The following is a 26,883-nucleotide window of genomic DNA, read 5'->3' on the forward strand; positions in this document are numbered from 1 at the left end:
ACAGAGAATATGAAACAATACCTATTCCCACCCCACTGTCCTGCTGGTAATAGCTTATCTAAAGTGATCATCAGGTGGGCCATTTCCAGCACAAATCCAGGTTTTCTCACCCTCCACCCCCCCACACAAATTCACTCTCCTGCTGGTGATAGCCCATCCAAAGTGACAACTCTTTACACATTGTGCATGACAATCAAGTTGGGCTATTTCCTGCACAAATCCAGGTTTTCTCACATCCCGCCCACCCCCATACACACACAAACTCACTCTCCTGCTGGTAATAGCTCATCCAAACTGACCACTCTTCAAGTTAAAATCCAAGTTAAACCAGAACATCTGGGGGGGGGGAGGGGGGAGGAAAAAACAAGAGGAAACAGGCTACCTTGCATAATGACTTAGCCACTCCAAGTCTCTATTTAAGCCTAAATTAGTAGTATCCAATTTGCAAATGAATTCCAATTCAGCAGTTTCTCGCTGGAGTCTGGATTTGAAGTTTTTTTGTTTTAAGATAGCGACCTTCATGTCTGTGATTGCGTGACCAGAGAGATTGAAGTGTTCTCCGACTGGTTTATGAATGTTATAATTCTTGACATCTGATTTGTGTCCATTTATTCTTTTACGTAGAGACTGTCCAGTTTGACCAATGTACATGGCAGAGGGGCATTGCTGGCACATGATGGCATATATCACATTGGTGGATGTGCAGGTGAACGAGCCTCTGATAGCGTGGCTGATGTTATTAGGCCCTGTGATGGTGTCCCCTGAATAGATATGTGGGCACAATTGGCAACGGGCTTTGTTGCAAGGATAAGTTCCTGGGTTAGTGGTTCTGTTGTGTGGTATGTGGTTGTTGGTGAGTATTTGCTTCAGGTTGCGGGGCTGTCTGTAGGCAAGGACTGGCCTGTCTCCCAAGATTTGTGAGAGTGTTGGGTCATCCTTTAGGATAGGTTGTAGATCCTTAATAATGCGTTGGAGGGGTTTTAGTTGGGGGCTGAAGGTGACGGCTAGTGGCGTTCTGTTATTTTCTTTGTTAGGCCTGTCCTGTAGTAGGTAACTTCTGGGAACTCTTCTGGCTCTATCAATCTGTTTCTTTACTTCTGCAGGTGGGTATTGTAGTTGTAAGAAAGCTTGACAGAGATCTTGTAGGTGTTTGTCTCTGTCTGAGGGGTTGGAGCAAATGCGGTTGTATCGCAGAGCTTGGCTGTAGACGATGGATCGTGTGGTGTGGTCAGGGTGAAAGCTGGAGGCATGCAGGTAGGAATAGCGGTCAGTAGGTTTCCGGTATAGGGTGGTGTTTATGTGACCATTGTTTATTAGCACTGTAGTGTCCAGGAAGTGGATCTCTTGTGTGGACTGGACCAGGCTGAGGTTGGTGGTGGGATGGAAATTGTTGAAATCATGGTGGAATTCCTCAAGGGCTTCTTTTCCATGGGTCCAGATGATGAAGATGTCATCAATATAGCGCAAGTAGAGTAGGGGCTTTAGGGGACGAGAGCTGAGGAAGCATTGTTCTAAATCAGCCATAAAAATGTTGGCATACTGTGGGGCCATGCGGGTACCCATAGCAGTGCCGCTGATCTGAAGGTATACATTGTCCCCAAATGTGAAGTAGTTATGGGTAAGGACAAAGTCACAAAGTTCAGCCACCAGGTTAGCCGTGACATTATCGGGGATAGTGTTCTTGACGGCTTGTAGTCCATCTTTGTGTGGAATGTTGGTGTAGAGGGCTTCTACATCCATAGTGGCCAGGATGGTGTTATCAGGAAGATCACCGATGGATTGAAGTTTCCTCAGGAAGTCAGTGGTGTCTCGAAGGTAGCTGGGAGTGCTGGTAGCGTAGGGCCTGAGGAGGGAGTCTACATAGCCAGACAATCCTGCTGTCAGGGTGCCAATGCCTGAGATGATGGGGCGCCCAGGATTTCCAGGTTTATGGATCTTGGGTAGTAGATAGAATATCCCAGGTCGGGGTTCCAGGGGTGTGTCTGTGCGGATTTGATCTTGTGCTTTTTCAGGAAGTTTCTTGAGCAAATGCCTACAGACAGCCCCGCAACCTGAAGCAAATACTCATCAACAACCACATACCACACAACAGAACCACTAACCCAGGAACTTATCCTTGCAACAAAGCCCGTTGCCAATTGTGCCCACATATCTATTCAGGGGACACCATCACAGGGCCTAATAACATCAGCCACACTATCAGAGGCTCGTTCACCTGCACATCCACCAATGTGATATATGCCATCATGTGCCAGCAATGCCCCTCCGCCATGTACATTGGTCAAACTGGACAGTCTCTACGTAAAAGAATAAATGGACACAAATCAGATGTCAAGAATTATAACATTCATAAACCAGTCGGAGAACACTTCAATCTCTCTGGTCACGCGATCACAGACATGAAGGTCGCTATCTTAAAACAAAAAAACTTCAAATCCAGACTCCAGCGAGAAACTGCTGAATAGGAATTCATTTGCAAATTGGATACTATTAATTTAGGCTTAAATAGAGACTTGGAGTGGCTAAGTCATTATGCAAGGTAGCCTGTTTCCTCTTGTTTTTTCCTCCCCCCTCCCCCCCCAGATGTTCTGGTTTAACTTGGATTTTAACTTGAAGAGTGGTCAGTTTGGATGAGCTATTACCAGCAGGAGAGTGAGTTTGTGTGTGTATGGGGGTGGGCGGGATGTGAGAAAACCTGGATTTGTGCAGGAAATAGCCCAACTTGATTGTCATGCACATTGTGTAAAGAGTTGTCACTTTGGATGGGCTATCACCAGCAGGAGAGTGAATTTGTGTGGGGGGGTGGAGGGTGAGAAAACCTGGATTTGTGCTGGAAATGGCCCACCTGATGATCACTTTAGATAAGCTATTACCAGCAGGACAGTGGGGTGGGAATAGGTATTGTTTCATATTCTCTGTGTATATATAAAGCCTGCTGCAGTTTCCACGATATGCATCTGAGGAAGTGAGCTGTAGCTCACGAAAGCTTATGCTCTAATAAATTGGTTAGTCTCTAAGGTGCTACAAGTACTCCTTTTCTTCTTGTGTATTCAGTTTCCCTGTGTCTTGCAGTTATTGCTACTTCTCCATTGACCTGTAGGCCTTGAAACATTTTGAAATCTTTTGCTGTTTAGTTTGGCAACCAGGGGTAGGTGTTCAAAACTGGTGTATAGATGTCTTAGCAGATGCTGTTGGTGGAAAAGGCTGGGCAGCACTACTGCAGAGAATGCGGGGGAAGGCATGCCGAGGGAGGAAATGAGATAGTAAAAAAACATTTTTTTCCAGTAGCTGTTAACAACTGGAAAATACCCCCATTATCTGTATTTTAATGAGCACATTGTTTGGCTTTTATATCGTTCCTTAAATTTTATGTTCTTTTTATCATGTTTTAAGTGATTGTCCAGTGTTCCAGGTACCATAACAGCAGATGCTTAAAAATATTATTTAGTGAATATTTGGTAAAGACAGGAAAGTTCCCTTGAACACCACCTTTATGGTTTGCAACCCATGTATACTTGTTTGAAATTATTCCTCACTGCAAAGAAGAGTCAAGTTTTGGGGTTTTTGAATACGTAAACTGAGGACCCCATCTACACTGGGGTAGGAGCTGTGTTATGCAGAAATGGCTTGGTTAATACGGTTCTTAACTCAGGATAGATGGGGCCTTCTTTCCTGTCTGCCTGAGTCCAGAGAGAATTGTGAAAAAACATATGTTCAGCCTGTGGAGGAGGCAAAAGAAATAAAAGTAGCCAAGTAAATCAAGTGGGCTCTTCCTTTCCTCTTCCCTGTCCCTACTATCCTTCAGTTAGCAAAGAAAAAAATTATTTAAATAGGCCCAGCAGCAAATGAGATCTAATTAGAATAAAAAGCAAAATGAGTCACATAGCAGTGCCCAGAAAGCCAAAGTGAGAGAGCGAATGAGGACGGTCTCAATAAATGGAGCTAAAGATTAATCATGTCTAATAAGTGGTGCACATGCAAACAGTCATACTAAACTCACATGGAAAGCCTAGCTGCCAGTGACAGGATCAGTACAGACTGATCAGCAGGTGCAGCAACTTGCTCAGGCTAAGACTAGGGCCAGACAGCAAGGATTTCTCACCACTCCCCATTGTAAGTTCTGCCTATGATACAAAATGAAGTTTCCAGTACCGGGAACTGAGAGATGAATAAGAGTGGACTTGGAGTAGTTTGTCACGTTGGATAAAAGCTCTCTGTTAGACATTTGTTCCATTGTCATTTTCTGTTATTTTTGTGTTCACTTGCTTTGCATGTTTCTGTCACAATTCCACTTGTTGTTATCATAATCCCTTTCCACATGTTTTCACATGTAATTTTGAGTCATTCACTTGTGTCCTTTGTAGGTTAAGAACAAAGTAGGTAGGTGTAGTTGTTCTGTGGTGGTCTTGCTTCTTCTACAGGTACAGAAAAGTACCTGGTACTTGACAATGGAAAGGGATGTGTTTAGAGTTCTTTCCTTGTGACCAGAAGACCAGGAACCATTCACTGATGGTGCTCTCTATGTGGGTATAGAAGGGCTAATGGACATTCTAATAAACAAAATGTCACTATGTTGCTTTTAACTATGGTAGAGTGGCAACGACTCTCCTGTTAAGGCTGCCTTACACTTTCCATTATTTAAAAAAAAAAAAAAAAAGTAGACTTTTTTTTTTTAAGAGCTCTGGTATCTCCGTGGTTTGCAACAGGACTTTGACATATGGTATCGGGATAGTTGTGGGACTGGGGCATTGGCGGCGCGTGAACCGCCGGCTGGGGGAGGCTAGCCTTCCACCCAAGGCCCTGCCCCTTCTGCGCCCACCCCACGCCAGAGCCCAGAGAGCCCCTGCCACCGCAGCTGCCAGGCTAGCGCCTCCAGCCCACTGGGAGGGCTGGCAGCACAGCCCCAGCCCTGGAGTGCTGGGAGGGCAGGTGGCGTGGCCCCAGCTTGAGCTGGGACCACCACATAGCAACAGAGGGAGCCTGGGGGTGGAGCATTGGTGGGGGCCATTCCTGGCTGTTTGGGGAGGCACAGCCTCCCCCAGCCTATGATACCTGCCGCCTATGGATTGGGGAGTTGAATTTGCTAGCTTCATGAACAACTATTTTGATTTGGCCTTACTATTAGCAGTTTAAAATTGTTGCTTTCAAATATTTGACTTTTGCAAACTTTGAACTTTATTTTGTATGTAATAAAAGAAACAGAATAAATGTGGCAAAGTAATCCAAAATGAGTTCCCGTAATTTATACAAATGATTAATTACTTAGGATTGGGAAGCGTGGGGTAAAGATAAAAGCAGACTGTCTTTTTAATGTCAATTTGTTGGAATAGCAAAACCTTATATATTACCTTCATGAATATACTTTTCATGTCTGTAATAATAGGAAGGCTATATGTTTGTTTCTTACACTATTTTTAAAGTGTCTAAATAGTAAGAACTATTTAGATAACTTAATAGGCAAAAAAAATGGCAATGCACTTCATAAATCACAGTAAAACAAGATATTTTAGGGAAGGAATGTGACAGATCAGGTCACCACATAGACATCATGTCATTTACTTAACTTAAGCCCATATTTTTTCCATAATGTAGTAGGTGAACTCATTAGTTACAATGAAAAACAGTAAGAAAGAGGCATCTGGTATCCAACTGCCAACTTCTGACAGGGTTAAGATCACTAGGTCTAGTAATGTTCCTGCTTTGTCTACTGACATGGCCTAATGCTACAGAAAACTGATGAGGGTTGTTGAAAATTTACAAGCTGGCTGTCAGAATGTTATAACAATAGACAGATGTAATCAGTTATATTTTTGCTGCTGTTCATGTTTAACTTCTCATTTAGCTAAGATGAGTTGAGTACTCAAGATTCTTCTGTTCTAAGAGCACCCACTCTATAAATTTAAGAGGATTGGATAAATATAATTTGACTGCATTGTGTGAAAAGATATACTCTTTGTTCCATTCCTGCAGTCCATAGAAGACAAAAGTATTATGAAAGAAAATCAATGGGAATGTAATAAAGCTTTACATGAAGTGCTATAGGTAAATCAATTGGTTTCTTTGGTCCTGTGTATAAATTGTAATTCATCTTAAAAACTTTCTAATAGGGCTGCCAAGCAATTAAATACATTAATTGTGATTAATCGCACGATTAATTGTGTTGTTAATGACAGAATACCATTTATTTAAATATTTTTGGATGTTTTCTACATTTTCAAATATATTTATCTCAATTACAACACAGAATACAAAGTATACAGTGCTCACTTTATATTTATTTTTTATTACAAATATTTGCACTGTAAAAAACAAAATAAATAGTATTTTTCAATTCCTCCATTACAAGTACTGTGTTGCAATTTCTTTATCATGAAAGTTGAACTTACAAATGTAGAATTATGTACAAAAAGTAACTGTACTCAAAAATAAAACAATGTCAAACTTTAGAGCCTACAAGTGTATTCAGTCCTACTTCTTGTTCAGCCAATTGCTCAGACAAACAAGTTTGTTTACATTTATGAGAGATAACAGTGCCCATTTCTTGTTTACAACGTCACCTGACTGTGAGAACAGGTGTCATATGGCATTCTTGTAGCTGGTGTTGCAAGATATGTATGTGCCAGATTCATATGTCCCTTCATGCTTCAGCCACCTTTCCAGAGGACACTCATCCATGCAGGGTTAGCACCACCATGTTGCACGATGGACATTTGACAAAATTACTGGAGTTAGTGACAGACATTGGCAGGGGGCAGGAGGGGGCTCCGGGCTGAGGCAGGGGATTGGGATGCAGGAGGTGGGGGTGGTTGCGTGAGGGCTCCAGCTGGAGGTGCAGGCTCTGGGGTGGGGCTAGGGATGAGGGGTTTGGGGTGTAGGAGGGTGCTCCAGGCTGGGACCAAGGGGTTCATAGGATGAGGGGGGGATCAGGGCTGGGGCAGTGGGGTGGGTCACAGGATGTGTGAGTGTGTGTAGGTTCCATGCAGCGCTTACCTCAAGCAGCTCCAGGAAGCAGTGGCATGTCCCCCTCAGGCTCCTACGCAGAGCTGCAGCCAGTGCCATCCCTCAGGTCCCATTGTCCACGGTTCCCGGCCAATGGGCTGGGAGCCACAGAGGCAGCGCTCAGGGAGGGGGAACGGAGGCAGCATGCAGAGCTGCTGGCCATGCCTACATCAGCCAGCAACAGCAGGGATGGGGGGGGCCACTTGTGGGGAGGCTCACCTCGGGCGGTGCCCTGTCCCTGCTGTTGCTGGCAGAGGCGGGGCCAGGGAACTCTGCAGGCATGCTACCTTCGTCTGCAGGCACCACCTCCTCTAGCTCCTGTTGGCCACAGTTCCTGGCCAATGGGCTGGGAGCTGCAGAGTCAGCACTCGTGGAGGGAGCGAGGATGGAGGCAGTGTGCAGAGCTGCCAATCTTTAGTGAAAGTGTTCTTGAAACGAACAACACGTGCTGGGTCATCATCTGAGACTGCTATAACATGAAATATGGCAGAATGCGGGTAACAGAGCAGGAGACGTACAATTCTCTCCCCCCCAAGGAGTTCATTCACAAATTTCATTAATGCATGATTTTTTAGTGAGCTTCATCAGCGTAGAAGCATGTCCTCTGGAATGGTGGTTGAAGCATGAAGGGCCATATATGAATGTTTGGCATATCTGGCATGTAAATACAGTAAAAGCTGTTTTATCTAGCATGTTGGGAGAATGGGGGAGGACAGCTAAGTGAAAAATTATAGTTAACTAAGAGGGAGGGAGTTTGGGTGCAGGAGGGGGCTCAGGGCAGTGGGTTGGGGCACGGGAGGCAGTGCAGGGTGTCGGATCCGAGGCATTGCTCACCTTGGGCAGCTCTCCGCAAGTGGCGGCCTGTCCTGGCTGCTCCTAGGTGGAGGCATGGCAGGCAACTCTGCGTACCGCCCCCACCCCCTGGCCCTGCACTCTAGCTCTGCAGCTCCCATTGGCCACGAACCATGACCAATAGGAGCTGCAGGGGTGGTGCCTGTGGGCAGAGGCAGCGAGCAGAGTGGCCACAAATAAAAAGCAACTTTGGCGCATTTAACGTATATTACTTATTGGGACTGTGATATTTTGGAAAATAGCTTTAATACACCCAATAAGAAATATTATAAAATGTAACTCTTATGCAGACATTACTGTTCATAATGATAAATCAATGATAACTCTGATCAGTTGGTTTAATGCAATCAGAGGATAAAAGTTTGATCTCATTGGAAGTACAATAGTTTTTAATATACTTGTATGTACAGTGGTTTTATTGAAAGTGTTTTTCTTATTTCTAAATTATTGTAAATAACAATCCATAATTATTATAGTTTAATGATCAGGGTCTAGATTGCATTCATAAATAAATCAAATTTAGTCTTAGAGTGGAAATGTTACCAATTGTCTGAAGTAAATGGGGACAATAAATGGGGGCAAGTTAACTTTTTTAATGCTCTCTTTTGTTTTCAGATATTGTAGGAAATGTGGTATATTTGTCGTAAATTTTACCTGGAGGAATAAGTAATTTTAAGTTAGAATCTTAACATTTCCCAGTTTTGTGGTTGTCTAGTATGTTGTAATGGCTGCATATCAAAATTCTATATATCTGACTAGAAATTTTTAGCCATTACAAAGACAGATTAAAGTATAATTCGCCCTTCAGTTTGAACCTCAAAAAGTGCACTAGCATTGGGGCTTGACTTTTGCTTAGAGAGAGAATAAACAGGCATTTTTACTTTGTTTAAAATAACCCCATGGTGATTGCTGAAAACTGTATGTATGAAATTTTGCAATTTCAGAGAAATTCCTTTATACAGGAAGCAATATATCATAACACTAAATTCCCTAAATTTGTACATGTAGATTATGGATTTTTATTGTAAACCAGATAAACATTCGAACTGTGGGCCATCTTTTAGTGTGTCTACTTTTGAGCGATACTGTATATAGTCACTGTCTCTTCCTCTGCAGAATTTAGTCAACATGAATATTTACTGTAGGTCTCCGCTCCAGATTGTGTCAATTTGACCCACTCGTCTTCCCAAGGAGCAGGATATTGATAGGAAACCAATAAAGCAGCTTCGGCTTAAGCAGAGCAACAGTGTTCTTGGACTGGATGTCAAAAGCCCCTTGTTCCCTCCAGTCCAGAATTATCTTTCTTATTTTTGTATGGGGAAACTGAGTCTCAAAAAATCCATTAAGATCATGTCGCTGATCTGATTACGTTTTCTAAACTCTATCATGCTAGATATCTATGATGATAAATATTCTGTGGACTAGTAAAGGATGAGTGTGTAATGGGGATATATCTTTTCAAGTGGCTGTCAGCTTTGCAGTACATAATTCCAGTTTCTGCTTTCTGATTCAAAAAGTGGGGTTGGTATCCACTTTGGAAAAGACATGTCATTCTGTTTGTGAAAGTATATATGTGTAATGGGGAGTGCATGAAACATTTAGAAGAAGAAAACAGTGTTCCTAGTAACAGATTATTTCCCTTGGGTCTTCTCTAGGGTTTGCAGTTCATAGAATCTGAAGATTAGGGTTGGAAGAGACCTCAGGAGGTCATCTGCCAATATATGGTGTATAACATTGTTGGTATACAAGTGTATATGAATTATTCTAAGTTGAAATTAGTTCAAAGGCATGTATGTATAATATATAAATATATTGTATACAGTTCACATATACAATGTAAATACATATATGTGTGTGTGTGTGTGTGTGAGAGAGAGAGAGAATATATATATAAAGATAAAATATATTTGTACCTAATATACTGTAATAATTTTTGACATTATAGTCCACTTGTCTATTACAATTTCAAGTCCTAAACTGTTACCATACAATTTCTGATAGTTATGTTGTTAAAAAATATTTTATTTAGAACCCTTAGTAAAGCAGAATTTTATTTACATGTACTGGAGCACATTATCTTCCAAAGTAACCAGATTTACCATTTTCTCAGAAACACAGAGGCAAATACAAATAACAAATACATATGAGGCCATAATTTATATACAGGCTATTCAAATTTTACCTTCAGGGTTTTTATGTCAAGTGTCCTTAATAAAAATAAATTGATATTATAAATAAACAAATATTCAGTTTGAGTTCAGGCTTTTTGGCATTGAAAAGATAACCACAATGTGCATCTCCCTGAAGAGTAATCCAAAATATTGACCATCTGAGGCAGGTCTTCACAGCTCTAGCTGAATTCCAATGGGACCGTCAGATTGCTATGCTTTCATAGTGAAGTTGTTGTCTGTGTATTTCATTGTAAATAGTTGATAAAAGCAGACATTTGCAAGACATTATTAATAGGGTCCCTTGACATTTTGCAAAATTCCACTGATTTCACTTCCCCCATCCCCTCAGTTTCTGTTGATATTTGGGATTTGAATCAACCTGGGATCTCAAAGTTGTGTTCTTTCTTCTCTCAAGATGTGCCAAAAAACCCTATTGGAGTTTTGAGCTATTATTTGTCTATCTTGTTTACAGACTCAGGAAGGATTCACAGCATTGGTTCACATATATATGTTATCTAGGATACTAGAAAGGCTAGACACTTAATAGATCTACCGCTTTCAGGACAATTTAAACTTCCATTTAGAAGAAAATTAAGCACTTGAAGATATTTTAAAGCTGTGAAATAGCATAGCTTTTTTGCACATATATTACCAGTATGGACACTGGAAATACGTAAATTAATGTTTTGACATCTGATTTGTAGCTGAGTAGTGAGTTTAGACTACCACAATAAATGTGTCAAGCTATGTTCTAGTATGCAATGTCCTGCCATTTAATAACTTTATAAGGAGTGGGTTGTATTTTTTAAAATGTCACTGAGATTATGTAGCACAACTCTGGGCTCAATTATGCAGCCTTTCCTGTGCAGAAAATGTCTATAGAAACCAATGAAAGTTTTGTATGCACCATGGCTTTCTGCAGGGTTGGATTCTCTGTTGTTAATTTGTTAAGATTTATATGCTTTTAAGACTTGATAGGTTCTATCTTATTAAGCTTCAATGATATATATTTGTTATACAACTCCAGACTAAGCTTTAAATATTGTTTATAACCCTTTTTCGCTACAGAGACTCCTGCTGTATTTCCAGAGAATATGAAGGAAAAAGAAACACCAACACCAGTTGAAGATATTCAGCTGGAAAGCTCCATTCCTCATACAGATTCTGGTATTGGAGAGGAGCAGATGCCCAGCATCTTAAATGGGACAGACTTAGAGACAAGCACAGGCCCTGATGCTATGAGTGAATTATTGTCTACTTTGTCTTCTGAGGTAAAGAAATCTCAGGAAAGCTTAACAGAAAGTCCCAGTGAAATCCTGAAGCCTGCACCTTCCATATCCAGCATCAGCCAAAGCAAAGGCATGAATGTCAAGGAGATACTAAAAAGCCTTGTGGCAGCCCCTATTGAAATTGCAGAGTGTGGTCCTGATCCTATCCCTTACCCAGATCCTGCGTTGAAGAGGGAAGCTCAGTCAATTCTTCCCATGCAGTTTCACTCCTTTGACAGGTATATGGCTGAGTTAATTATTTTATGTTGTGTAATACTGAGATTTGGAGTATTTATTTGTTAACATGTTGATAGTCCAATGTGAACTCAGATTAGATAGTATTAAGAAAATACTGTTGCTTTACTTCTTCATGGCATTACTAAAACCAGAACATATATCATCTGCAAAAGTTATTCACATTGTTTTTCTCTCTAAGCACCAAATAAAACTGTAATTGGTGCTGGAAGAACAAGCCTGTTTTAAAGAACTGTTGTTGTAATAAAACTTTTTTCTCTTTTAAAACCATATTTTGAATGGGAAAAAAAGTCTGTTTATAGACAAGAGACTGGCCGTGTGAAGTCTCAACAAAATGCTTCCAAATGTTTGTCGTACCAGTCCTCTTCCAGTAGTGAAATCAGTCATGCCAGATTGTGTGCATATGTCAATAAGAACAAGATTGAGACTGACTCCTGTATTTCATTTTTAAAGTTTTAAGCCCAATTTTTTTTATATTTGAAGGGAACACATTTTAAATTGTGAGCCATAATTTTTTTATTTCTCATGTTTGACTGAAAATGCTCGCACTACTGGTTAATGTAGCTTAATTTGAGGCAACCACACCAGCTGCATGAGTCTTAATATAGGAGTTGTGTGGAGAGATGCAATTGACAACATTCTGCAAAAATGAGTTACTTGTATTGTGTGTTCATCCTAAACCTATGCAAGAGTCTAATTCTGAAGTACATTGACATGACTGAATTTTCCAGTATGATGTGGTTGTTTTAGTCTCTCCTCTAAAATATTTAGATAATCAGAAGAATCAGTTAAAGAATCAATTAAACAATCCAGCACAAGTTCTGATGTGTGGCAAAATTGTAAAATAGTGCTTTAGAAATATATTACTTGTGGTTCATATAACCACATCCTGAAAAAAAAAATTCGGAGGGAACTTCAAAAATAAATATTTCAGGTTTAAAATATGACATGGGAAAACCGCTACAGATGTATGAAATACACAAATTCTCATAATAGAGGATTAAATTATTGTCCACAAAATATTAATGAAAACAAAATCCAGTCAATAGTTCCAGGTTAATGTAAATAGTAAGGAGAAAAAGGATAAATGAAAATTACAGGATAAAAACTTATAATATGACGTTAGGAAGCACTACACAAGTGTAGTGAAGCTGATAAGACAAAATTGTTGGAGGCTGCCTCAGTGAACTAATTCAATAAACAATAAGATTGTACCTTTTGGAAGAGAGGCAGGGAATGGACTGGGACTGGAATATCAAAAAGGGAATGTGGTCTTCCCAAAAATATCTTAGTTCTTTTGATCATTTCAGAGAGAGAGAGAGTGTCTATGTATTGCCTAGTTTATTAGGAAGAAGCTTTTTTTTTTTTTCCATTCATCAACTTACATATGGTAATTTGGGTTGGTTTCAAGGGGGGGAATAGATGAAAAACCTTGTATTGTTGGAGGTTTTTTCTGTGTGAGCAACCATCATATTCTCAAATATATTCAAAGCTGTTTTCTTTTACATTGAGCAGTACAGCATGTACACCATTGGTTCCCAAACTGGCAGGTGTGCCCCCCTGCGGGGCGTGAAGAAATTCCAAGGGGGGTATGAGGCTGTGAAATTTTCATAACGAAATTTTTTTATTAGTGTAAACATTTTTTTATTTGTTTGTTTGTTTATTTAATAGACCAGAGGTGGGCAAACTACGGCCCGCGGGACCGTGTTGCCCAGCCCTTGAGCTCTTGGCGGAGAGGCTAGCCCCTGGCCCCTCCCCCGCTGTCCCCCTTCCTCTGCAGCCACGCGGGCAGCACGGGCAGCGCAGCTTACACCTGCCCACCTTCCAGGTTTTCCAATAAGTCTGTCCTGCTGCTCTGTGTGGCATGGTAATGGGCTGGGGAGTGGGGAGGTGAGGAGGGTTGGATAGGGGGTGGGGTCCCGGGAGAGGGCGATCATGGGACAAGGATTGGAGGGGTTGGATGTGTCGGGGTTCTGAGGGGGGCTGTCAGGGGGCAGGAAGTGGGAGGGGGCAGGGGCCAGGCTGTTTGGGGAGGCACAGCCTTCCCTACCCAGCCCTCCATACCAGTGTGCAACCCTGATGTGGCCTTTGGGCCAAAAAGTTTGCCCACCCCTGTAATAGACCAACAGACAATAAATTATACATATTCTGTATACATAATTATAACTATTCATAAAATTGTCCAATTACAAGACTATATTATTTAACTACAATAAAGTATTAAAAATCTTCTCATTTTTATTATGAATACAAGTAGACAAGAATAAAGGTATAACAAAGTACAATAATAAAAATACAACTATAAATACAAGTATATTACTGCAATGTTTTAATTTCATACCACAAAATGCAAATATTTTTTATTTCTTTGCCTTTCAATGTGTTGGAGTGCCGTTTCAGTTTGCGGGGAGGCCAAAGAATGATGTAGAAAGTAGTGAAACTTCTTAAAACTTCCTAGCTCACTTGCAAGAGTGTTTGAGACTGTTCTATCATGGCAGTGGTTACCTCCACCACTCACCGCGCAAGACCGGCTACTTGCCAGACTGGTGGTGGGGTATATATAGGGCAGCACACAACTTTACATAATAGTAGTAGTAAATATACATTTGTGATAACTCAAATTAACTTGCGTCAGTTATTATTCACAAATCAGGAAAATTATTTTATAGATTTTTTTATTAGTATATTATGGCTATGATTAAGAAAAGGAAGTATGGTGAAGACTACATTAAGTATGGTTTCACCGTCATGGAGAAAAAACTGGAGAGATCATCCTCAATGCGTAGTATGCCACACAGTTCTAGTAATGATTCATTGAGATCTAGTCTTCTTGAGCGACACTTGACAAAGAACTGCAGGGCTTTGAAAGACAAACCAAAAGAGTGTTTTGCTGCTAAACTTCAAAATTTAAAATGTGTGAGGCAGGACGCTACTGTAGCTTTTCATCAAGCGTCGGCCAAAGTGGTAGAAGCATCTTATGAACTGTCATTGCTCATCGCTAAAGCCAAGAAAGCGCACATAATAGGAGAAACTCTTGCTTGTTGAAAGCAGCTGATATTGTGCTTGGTGCCGAAAGCAAGAAAAAAATAGCGGAAATTTCACTTTCCGACAATTCCGTGAAACATTGAATCGATGATAAGGCAAAAGATTTAAAACTTCAAGTGTGGAGGCAGTGAAAGCTTCTCCTTTTTTGCAATTCAGTGTGACGATACCACTGATGTAGCACAATGCTGTCAGTTGCTCGTCTACATTCGATTAATTAACGATGGAACTGTGAAAGAAGAACTGCTTTTTTCAAAGGAATTGACAACCACATCATAGGCTTCTGATGTTATGAAAATGATTTCTGACTTTTTTTTGAAGAAAATGGACTTTCAGGGGGAAAACTGGTTGGCGTATGCACAGATGGTGCTCCAGCGATATGTGGCTCTCGCTCTGGAGTTGTAACATTGGTGAAAGAAAAAAATCCAGCCATAACCGCGGCTCACTGCGTCATACACAGACAAGTGTTGGCTGCTAAAACCCTTCCAGATGACCTACTTGACTTGTTGAATTTTGCCATCAAAATTGTCCATTTTGTGAAGAACAGCGCTTTAAATACGAGACTTTTTGCAGCTCTTTGTTTGGATTTGGGAGCGGATAATAAAATTCTTTTGTTTCACATGGAGGTATGATGGCTTTCCAAAGGGAATATGCTTTCGAAATTATTTGTACTGAAAGACAAAGCGGAAATTTTCCTGAAGTAACAGAAAAAAGAAGAGTTATATTGTGTGTTTACGGACCACACGTTTCAACTTTCACTGGCATACCTTGTGGACATTTTTGAATCTTTGAACAATCTCAATTTGAAGCTGCAAGGAAACAATGCTGCAAACATTATAGTGCACCACAATGCCATCAAAGCATTTACGGAAAAAAATCAAGCTTTGGAAATGTCGAATGCAAGCTCAGATGCCTAACTTTTTGTCTTTTCCAACATTTTCATCACTCGTTGAAAATGAAGGTTTCCAAGAACTTTGTAAAGCAGATGCGAAGAACAAAACCGTGTTTCGTCTGGACTGCCTTGTTGATGAATTCATCCGCTATTTTCCAGACAACTTTTCTGGCAACCCCGTTCATAAATTAGCACGTAATCTGTTCAACATTGATGGGGATTCATTGCCAGAAGTATTGCAAGAATAAGCACTCAGAATGAAATACGATTCAAGTGCGAAAGATATTTTCAAAAACTTAAGCCTGGAGGAATTTTGGATAAAATATTTCACAGTTTACCCAAAAGTTGGAGAAGAAGCACCATTATTCTTCCATTTTCATCTATGTACCTCTGTGAAAAAAGCTTTTCAAGTTTAGTCATAATAATAAACAAAACAAAGAAATCGACTGGATGTCAAAAACGATTTGCATTGTGCACTTTCATCTTTCAAAACTAGGATTCCCCAACTCATGAAGAAAATGCAGCATCATCCTTCACATTAAATTTGTTTTGTTCATGCTATTTCTTATTTTAAATTACATTTTATTAAATTTTTGAGCCAAGAAAAACTATTTGTGCTTATTTTTAATTTTAAATTAAAAAAATGTATACCAAGTTTGCGTTTGTTTTAAATTTTAAATTACAAACTGAATTTGTTAAAAGCGTGGTTGGATGATGGTAAAGGAGAGGTGGGGGCGTGACAATTAAAAAGGGGGCGTGATGCGGAAAAGTTTGGGAACCATTGATGTACACTACAAATTACATGATAGTTGCTTAAGAAATAGTAAATACTCAAACTTTAACATTAATTTCCCTTTTTGATTGTAACACTGCATGTGGGCTCTAAGCCTTCATCAGAATCTTCACTCACAGAGTCCTGTTAATTTCAGTGAGACTCCAGGTGAACTTGTGCATCTACATTAATGGTTCTCAGTACAGATTCAGGAGCTAAGGTTATATGCAATTGTCAGCTTTTTAATAACTTTATTAAGGTTGTATAGACATTAAGGATTTGTTGGTTTTATTTTCTTGTTACTATAGGGTCAAACTGTGTCCTGGCTAATGCTGTGGCACAGGTGTGTGAGAGGTGCCTGTGGGGGAGATGGGATGTAATGGAATGAGAAAATGGGCAGACCATTGGCTCTACCCCTTACTGTTACGGGTGGCATGGCTGTACCACTGCACTTGACAGCATGTGCTGCACTATGTTTATGTGTGGTGCAGTTTACTCCATCCCTTGAGCAGCAAGAGAGCCAGTGAAAGAGAGTGACTGAAAAGACTGAGTCCCAATCTTTGAATACACTGCATGCTAGTCAAAGCAGATTGTTATCTCAGGATTTAGTCCAAGTGTATAGATCAGTGGTTCTCAATCTTTTCTATACCAACACCCCGCACACAACTTATCCTCATCAGGCATGTCCTGGGACACCCGTTAGCTGAGGGCTCCCTCCCACTTATTAATATGGGAAGGGCAGAGTGGTTGCAACAAGACTCTGCTCCTGATACACGTTGACAAATTCCAGTTTGACACATACCACATTCCACCTCTAGAAAGAATAATTCAGAGAAGGCCGGTGCTGATCAGTGAAGTATTTTGTAACAGCAGAGTCGTATTCACCAAGGAATATAGCATATCCTGTCAGTGGACAGGAAAAGAGGAAGTTCTTGTGTTTGATTCCTTCCCACTCATACCAGATAGATATTAAAAGCTGGCAAAAGAAGACACACCTGTATCTTCGTTCACTTGTACTAAGTAGTACTAGTTGTCCTTACTTGGCTAAACAGCGGTTCTTGCAGCTATTATAAATTAGTCACTGGAAAAAGTGAACAGCTTTGATTTGACTGGCAGCAGCAGATTTCCCCCATCTGAGACTCAGGGAGCATTCAGTATTTTGCCCAGTTATGTGAGGCTGGGCAGCTTTGGCTATTACACTTGGTGTTACTGGGAAATGCTCAGAGTTTTTGTGTATATGGTATTGCTATTAAAACTGTCTTCTGATTTTGTAAACCCATAAATTTTCACTAGAAGAATCCAAAGGTTTTCTTTTGTAAAGATGGATTCTTGGTCCCCAAATAGCTCAGTGCTCCCTGCTTTCAATGGTTGTATGCCTGCCCACGTTCCCTTGTCATCTGCTGCAATGGCTTCTTTGAGGTATTGTGGTTGCTGACAAACATTCTGGTGCAAGCTTTGATCTAAATCTGCCATAGGGGAAAGCTTCAAGAGAGAGATCCATAGAAGAGAGGAAAAAAGACACCCTGCTGCCTGGTTCCATGGAAGTCTAGGGAACATGCATTGTAATCTAATTAACTTCCAACTGAGTGATCAAAAGACAGCTGCAGGGAGGTCCCAGCAGGGCAGGGAGACAAACCATAATGTTGTGTATGACAAAATAGAAAAATACTGGATTCCATGACAATTTGGAAAAAATGCGAAATGTCATGGCTGCAGTATCAGAGTCCACAGGGCCTAGGCAGAGATGAATGGAGCAGTCGTATCCAAAGGTATTAATGTGGGCTGCCTGCAGGTTCAGGCAGGTATCATGGCATCAGTTTGCACTTCGTTCATGTTTTCAGTGTTATCCTACTAGCTATAAGGAGACATAGGCCATGGAGAATCTTGTTTTTTTTCTAAAAAAATTAATGAAAGACTATAAAATGGAGAAAAAGAGTGTCACCATGACTTTCCTGAAACCTGTTTTGAGGGTTACAACCCATGGGCTAAGAAACACCTGATAGTAGATTTAAAAGTATATGTAAGAGATGGGCATTGAAATGCATTAAGAGAGCCACTTAGAAACAATACGTCTGTATTTTAGGTTGTAATGCTTTGTGAATTTTTTCCTTCTGTTCTTCCTCCATTATCGTTGAAACATTGAAGTAAATTGCAGCCTAGTTGTTCTCTGTCCTGGTGTTTCCTGGCTATACCTAAAGCCCTTTCTTGTCTAGAAGGAAAGTATTGAACTAATTATTTGTTGGAACATCTGTAATAGATTTGTATTGTTTATCAGTTTATTTAAGAAATTGGAGATAATTGATATTTTACACGGTATTTTCTTTGAAAGTTGATGTACATTACCATGTGGTACAAGATATATATTTCTTACACTGGTAGTTATGGTGATTCTTATGAAAGAAATCACTCAAATAATGGTAAAATAATTAACAAACTATTCTTTGAAGAGCTGTGTGCTTTTAAAGCAATTTTTTTAAAAATTGCAACCTCTTATATATATTGGGGTCAAATGAAAATTTACCAAAACTCATGTAAATAAAGTTCAAAGCAGTGTTCACTTTTATTATCCAAAACAGTATTTATAACAGTGAATATTTATTTTTTTATAACAAAATGGTACTTGCTCAGAATAACGTATATGTGTGTTGCAGGGCATTATTTCTTAGAACTTGTATAACTATAAAAGAAATGTAAAAGCACAAAACATGTTCCAGCACATTTTATCAAATCGGACTTCTGTGTAGTTAATGTATGCAGCAGGTCAAGTACTATCGAATGTAAATGATGAGGTGATATTGATGAAAGGAGGGGATTGAGGTCTCGAGGGGTGCTGATGACGGATTGAACAGAAGCGGCCTTGCACTGCACGTAACTCAAGCCTGTCATCTTCACTGCTCAAAGCTATAATGGGAGGTGGCAGTCTGAAATGAGTTGCCACGGCAAAGAGTATTATTTTTGAAATGCTTTCACACAAATCACTAGGCCCTGCATACAACTTAGTTTCATGCTTTAATGTCATCAGGAGGCACAAATTGGTGTGTCTAATTGTTTGCCACCTGCCAGCAAAATGAGCTGCCAGCCAGCCAGACGGGTTTGATTGTCTGTCAGCCATTCAATAGATTGAGAGTGACAACATCAAAAATTTCACTTCAAACTCTGAAGCTTTTCGTAGCTTTTCAGAGACCTCTTCTCTGCAAGTGTTTCTGGACAACTGCATTTTTCAATTAGTTTTCAATATATTGCTGCCTTCTGCCTCATCTGTGTTAAGGTAGCTGTAATTACATTATGAGCTATATAAACAGATTTCTGGGACACTGGAGCCTGGATTCTCAAAGTTATGACATGTCTTTTAACATCAAACTGAACTCCTTGAAAATAACGTCCAGGGTGACATGTTTAGAGGCAAGCACGGAGGGTTATCTGTCCTAGACTTATAATTGTAATGGAACATAACGTGCCAGTAATTTTCTTCCATTCTCATCTTTTTGATGGTAAAAAAAAACATAACACTCAGTTCTAATTATTACTAGTATCAGAATATATTTTCTAAATGTGGTTTGGCACACCAGAAATAATCAGTCGAGGACACTGAGCATTGTGAAACTGTTCGAGTGATTCTATGTGGTGCTCATATTCTGCAGTTTGTTTGATACATTACTAGTCTTCCTGCTAGAAAGTTCCTAAACAGAAATTACTGAAGTTTCGAGACATCTTGCTTTTGTGCTTTATGGATTTCTTTTTAAATTGTTTGAGTAGCAGCCGTGTTAGTCTGTATCTGCAAAAAGAAAAGGAGTACTTGTGGCACCTCTCTAAGTACTCCTTTTCTTTTTAAATTGTGTAATGAGTGCTATAAACATTCCATACTTTGGAGAGTCATTTTAATAAGAAGCATTTCTGCATCTGTATTTATGCAGAAATTCCTATATTTTGAAGTCTTGGAACAAATGAGAAAGCAGTCTGACATGTTTGCTGCTGTTCAACATCATTCAGTTGGTTTGAATGCCAGATCATCTCTCTTTGGGTAGGATAGCAGTGTGCAGCTTGCAGATATACCACAGATCTGTAAATAGGGTGACCAGATGTCCCAATTTTGTAGGCGTCTAGTTGCCAAACTCCCACTGAAATCAATGGGAGATGGGAACCTGTGTACTTCTGAAAATCCCATTAGGCACCAATCTACATCTTTGGGCACCTAATTTAATAAAAAACAAAAACTAAAATCTGGCCAGGAGGCCTCTCAGTCTTTAGGTGCTTAAATATGGTTAAAATTCTAGCCCAAAATCCTTACTCAGCTTCCAATTTGAACAGTTTCTAATTGGTTGAAGGAGAAGAAAAAGTGGGTGTGAATTCAAAGGGTAATTGTGGATTGAAGGACACTTGTAAACACAATTATGTACTGTATCTTTATTAATGTAGAGAGTACAAGTACACTCAGATCAGGTAAAATGAACTTTCTCATATACTTTATCATTTCCAAAATGTTCCCATCAGCTGAAAAGTCATTTTGAAGAAATAGTACTTGCAAAAGTTCTTAATGTTGTCCTAGCTCTGTTCCCATTTAAGTCACCCTAAATCTTCAGGTGAAATTATAAAGTAATATTATATAAAAACAGATTTTCTTTCTGGGTGTAAGAAAAGATAAATGGGATAGTAAGTGGAGAGATTTGGTAGCCATTTCATTGTTTCCACTCTTGCACATATTTTGGCTGTGGGTACGTACTGAGTTATAGTGTTACCATAATAAAGCTGTTTGAGATTTAAATGGCCCTTCAGTTCTAAAGCCCTGCATTTAGTTTTCCTGGTTTACAATTTTCCATTTAAATGTTTTTGATGGAAGATAGTTTTTTCAACAGAATAGAAATGTTCATTAAACTATTTGGTTTTGTTAAAAAAAAAGGGGGGGGTAATTGAAAAACTAAAAATAGAAGGAAAAAAATTGGTTTTGACCCCCAAATCAGATTTTTGTTAAAATGAAAGACACAATTGAAGAAGGCAATATACGCTTCTCCAGTCATATGTGCCTTGTGTGTGGTAAGAAAGGTGCTGGGAATAGTCTGATGATCCACTGTGATTATGTCACTGCCTTTTGATTGAGCTTGCCCATGAGTACCGCAGTAGGCACCCATCCACCACTATTATGGTAGTCCAGCAGCTTATTTTTATTCCAGTATGTGAAGGCGTATCCCCTTGGAGAAAACCTTAAATACTGTAATTCTGTTCCTTCCTTGATATTTACATCCTTCAAATATTTGTAATATTATCATATTCCCCTTAGTCATCATTTATCAAGTTACATGCATTTAGGTCTTTCAGTCTTTCCTCATAATTCAGTCCCTCCAGCCCTTAATTATTTTTATTGCTTCTCCAAAGGACAGTATGTAGCATTGTGCCACTGGATATGCACTCAAAATCACACTGGCTTTTTTGTCATCTTGTCTTATTGCAATATTGTATACATGCACCTTTTACTAGCCAAATTATTGGTTTTGGCCAAATTATTGCATTTCAACTTGCTCTATTATTGATTTTTTGATTATTTTCCACTAAATATATTAGTTTATTTTTTTGCTGACTTATTTTGTTTCCTTTCTGTTTCATAACTTTCTTATCCTCCTTTTAATTTTTTTATTTCTTCAGTGTTGTGTCACCACCTCATAGAGGTATACCTGAGAATATAGTTTCCATGGTATTAATATCCCTTACAGCTCACTTAAAAAATAAATAAAATAAAAAAATCAAGCAACCCTTCACAACCCACCTTCACCACTTTCTATTGGATGCACATTTCCAGCCCATTCACATCCACCCTTATAACCTGATAAAATTACCATTTATCATTACCCTTTTTTTATGGTCTTTCATATGTACCAGTACATAACAATATATCAATAAGAACAGTCTGAGCACTTGGTCGCTAAAACTTCGCAGTTTGTCACTCCTCTATTTCTAAATTATCGAGCTTTATTCCATAGGCATGTAATGGTTTTACCCTGTTTTATCACGCTGTGTTTGAATGTGCTAACATGTTTAGATGCTTTGAGACACCTCTTTAGTGCCAAGTTCATTTAGAAATTCAGGAGGTACTAAGTACTTTATCATATCAAGAAATATCAGTGACATTGATCATCTATCCCGTATCTCTCACATAGATTGGTTCACATATATTAGACCACTAGGGATGTATCCTGCAAAGAGAGTAAGCCCTTAGTGGTTTTAACCCCCTTCCTCTCCATTTATGTTCATATGGACAAATAAATAGTAATTTGTTTTGAACAAATTGTTTTCTGACAGGTTTCAGAGTAGCAGCCGTGTTAGTCTGTATTCGCAAAAAGAAAAGGAGTACTAGTGGCACCTTAGAGAGTAACCAATTTATTTGAGCATAAGCTTTGGATGAAGTGAGCTGTAGCTCACGGAATCTAATGCTCAAATAAATTGGTTAGTCTCTAAGGTGCCACTAGTACTCCTTTTCTTTTTGTTTTCTGACACTCCATTTTCATACTGGTCACAGGTCCTGAAAAAAGTCTAGAGCAGGTGCCAGAACCTGAGGACATAGTGTCCTGTGACCTGGGTATGCAGTCTAAAAGTGGGGTCAGTCGCAGGATTCTAAGTGTAGTACAGATATGGGCCTGTAAAATGGAAGGATGCTTAATGAGAGACTGAGTGATGGGTCAAAGGCACAGCTTCCCTGGAGCCATAACTGGCCTAGGTGGACTTCAAGTCTGATCCAGAATGGCAATTCCTGTGTTTCAATTCTGGACTGTTCTTTCCTTTCCTAAGATTCAGCAATCTTTTAATCTAGCATATCTTTCTATCTTTTCTGAGATCCTGTTTTGCCCATTGTAAGATCTTAGCAAATTTACCAGTCATACATTCTGGAAGTTCTGGGGATCAGAATTGTTTTAGAGGGTCCTGAAGACATTCACGTGAAAAAGTCCCATAGGCTGCAAGATATAAAAAGAACTGCTGGCCTAGCAGACACTTCCAGATCTTACAAGATCTTTGTTGACAATATAGAGGAAAGACCCAGTTGGGAGCACCACAATGGAGCATATGATCCAGTAACCAGAATGAAGCATTTAAATTATATGTTAGAATGTAATTTCTCACTACATCACTAAACAGATTCTGGGTGTGATTTTGAAAAATGCTCACTTTTGGCCTCTGTTCCCATAGTGGCTAATTGCAAAACACTTATTGTCTTCAATGGGAGCAAAGTTAGGCCAACACAAAGCACTTTTTGATGTCACACCTTTAAAGTGCAAGAGAGGCCCACTGTGCAGTCCAGGCCTGGAAGGAGACAAAACAAACTGGGCCTCTGACAATGCTGATACACTGCCCTGTTTTATTTTATATACGTTCTTATACTGCTCTCATTACCATGGTATTTGAGTGCCTTCCAATGATGCATTAAGCAATGTGACTAACCTCTATAGTGTGGTTTGTTCCTTCTCTCATCCTCTCCCCAATGGGAAAATTGTGTATGTGTTGTCATGTGTTGTTGTGGTAGGATTTTGGTTGAGGGGTTGTTTGTGTGTGTTTGTTTAAATGTACACACAGCTTAGTGTTTGTTAGACAAGGCAAGATTGCATAATTGCAGGAGCAGATGTTGAGGTTTGTAATGGTCCTTAATTCCTATGTGAGTTTGTCCCACAGTCTCAGACTACATGCCAAGAAAGTTCAGAGTCCTGCACAGATTAGCTTTACCCTTACAGTAGGAAGTTCCATTATGGAGGAGGAGTGGAATTATTGGACACAGTCTGTGACCCAGACCTTCAGATTATCTTTTAGGTAGGCTAGACTCAGGCCATCGAGTACTTAGGACCGAGACCTTAAACATGTCTAAGCATTCTATGGGAAGCCAGCATAGTATATTTTCATAGGCAACTAGAGCATTAGTCATGGATGCTGCTATGTGAGAGCTTAGCATCAACAAACGCTGCTTCTCTTCACATAGATGAGGAGGAGAAAGGGAGCCGTAACCATGCCGGGACTCCTGCAATAGATACTGTAGGGTGGTAGTGGTGAAGACTGTTGTTCAGCAGAGGGAGAAACTGAATGGTCCTGGGACTTGTGGTAAGACCCCAGTCTTGTGTGAAATCAAGAGCTCCTGGCCCACTTTGCAAACAAAATAATCAAAAACAGAGAGCCTTGAAGACACAAGAAATGGCATCTGACCTCTGTCTTGATGAAATTTGGACTGAACATACAATTCAAAGCCATAGAGACTGAAGAACATGTATTCTTCTATCTTTGAAAAGTGACCGCTGACCCAGATGGCCAACATTTAGTGAGGGACACCTGGCCACTTATTAAGTAAGACTTATGTTTCTAGTACTTGTATGTCTCCATCACCGTAGTGTTAGAGCATCTTCCAGGCTTTCGTGGATCTACCCTCACGACATCCCTATGAGTTAGGGCAGTATCACATGTTTACAAATGGTGAACTGAAGCACAGAGAGATGGTTCAAAGCCCAGGTAGGAAATCTATTTACAGAGGCAGGGAACCCAGATCTCCTGAGCTGCCAGTCAGTCTGTTAACCACATGACTATCTTTTCTCTTGCTTTCAAAGAAGGCATCAATTCATGTGCACTGCATCCTGATCAGACAATCATTTTCTCTTAGCTGATATCTGAGCTCTTTCCCACTTCTTAGCGAGCAAAAGGCCCAATTTTGATTGCCCACCATAGAATGTGTGTTCCCAGCTACCTTCTTAAAAATTCTCACGGAAAATCCTACCAGGCAAAGAAGTTAAGTCACACAGATCTAAAGGCATACAAGGTAGAAACATGCCCTTCCCACTCTCATTATCCCACAGATTATAGATATTCTCAGATGACCTGTCACAAAAAAACATGAAGGATAGATTTTCAACACCAAAAGCAGAAAATATTTACAGATATGGAGAGAGAAAGGCACAACCAATACTTTAAATTCCTGTACCTTCTCTGTGGAACTATCTTGGCCTATTTTTACAGAAATAATCATGCATGTCTGAAATGGCTACTCTAGTCTCCAGCTTTCAACAGTCACATTCAGATGGCACACAGCACCCTTTCTCAGAATGTGGCACAGTACTGCACAGGAAATCTGACTCTCCACTGACAACTCTGACACATGATGGCCCTGGATATTAAAGGATAGCTAAGAGCCCCTGGGATGCTACTAACAGGTTGATACTACTATCAAGTTTGTTGACCCTATGGTCAGTGTCGTTGAAAGAGAGGGGTCTGTCACCCACATTTATTCAAGCTTGGTACTAATGAAACCAACTCTTGATGCAACCTATCTCTCCAGTACTACCCAGTGTCTAATCTTCTGTTTCTAAGCAAGATGACTGAGAACTTAGCAAATCACTATCTGCAAGTGCATGTGACACCTGTCAGCATTCCCAGTTGAGTTTTAGGTTTAAATGAGGCACAGACACAGCACAGGCCACACTGCTTAATGACTTCTGTTGGACATAGACAGTAAACAAACATCCATTCTAATTGTATTTGACTTTCTGCGTTAGACTTAGTATACATAGGGTTTCCTAAAGGTCTATTCTCTTCTGTATCCTACTCAACCTCGAAGTCAAACCATTGGAAGGAGGCCTTTTTAAAAACATACCAACCCAAAGAGTCCTTTGAGACTATTGTAGTTTGATTAAAAATCCTTCTCCTTTTTTGTCAGCAGACCAGAAGGGTGAATTCCCCAACCAGAAAGTTGGGCTGTCCTGAATAAAAACAAATTCTGAGGTGAAATATCTTAAGTATTTTTTTTGTAAGGGGAGGTGAAATATTGGTCTATAAGTTAACCTTGGACCTCATTTACTTAATAAATGAGAATCAGAGATCTATCTACCCTTTCTTCTTAAAACACACTTTTTTTCTGAAAGAATCTTCTCAGGTTTACTGAGAAATCCTTACTAAAAGCACTTTCTGAAGTTCAGAACTGTAGCCAGGAAGCTGACATATTACCCTAAATAGCTACATTCTTTTGTTCTTTTATTTCAGTACTACAATATTATGCCTATTTTAGTTGAAAAATGAAGTGCATGTGTTCAGAAAAAAAAAGCATGTGGGTATAATAAAAATGATAAGCATCTTTTTTTTTCTTTTTCTTGCATTTAAAAATCCCTTCTGTTTCAGATTTGTTCTTCACTTTCTAGTTTTGTTATGAAGCAGGGGCCACAGAAATAGTCTTTTTATAAAATGAAGAGAGAGACATTAAAAGTAGACAGATTTCATTTCTGCCAGACAGAGACCTCTTGTTAAGAAAAGCAGTATTTAAATGTCCCTTTGGTATATTCCTTTTTTTATTTTGAACTGCATATATCAGGACATTTAGTTACAGGTAGGATGAAGACAAATACTGTCTTCAGATGTGATGAATATGTACTTGTATCAGTACAATAATCACTGCTTGTATATGGGCTATACGTTCTTTTTTTTAAAAAGTTTATAAAGTCTTAATACTGCAACAAGCTTTTTTTAATTTATAAATTTTAAATTTAGAAATTTAATTTTAAATGAATAAAGTTAAGTATATTATATACACTGTGGGCTTGAGTCTTCACTGTCTTGCACATTGTGTTTTCAGTTTACTCCTTGGCACTGTTGAGAGCAAAGTGGATATAAAACACCACCTCA

The 26,883-nt window shown here is 39.6% G+C and overlaps 1 protein-coding gene across 6 annotated transcripts in view; it reads left to right on the forward strand.

Moving 5' to 3' along the window:
- Nucleotides 1–26,883, forward strand: part of NBEA (neurobeachin) — an 848,387-nt gene that overhangs the window by 366,744 nt on the left and 454,760 nt on the right. For all 6 annotated transcript variants that reach the window (XM_073341812.1, XM_073341823.1, XM_073341834.1 and 3 more), the window contains one exon: nucleotides 11,091–11,529. In XM_073341812.1, the coding sequence (XP_073197913.1) occupies nucleotides 11,091–11,529 (439 nt within the window). The remainder of the gene's footprint in view (nucleotides 1–11,090; nucleotides 11,530–26,883) is intronic.

Source organism: Lepidochelys kempii, chromosome 1 (assembly GCF_965140265.1).
Source record: "Lepidochelys kempii isolate rLepKem1 chromosome 1, rLepKem1.hap2, whole genome shotgun sequence".
Classification (NCBI taxonomy): Eukaryota; Metazoa; Chordata; order Testudines; family Cheloniidae; genus Lepidochelys; species Lepidochelys kempii.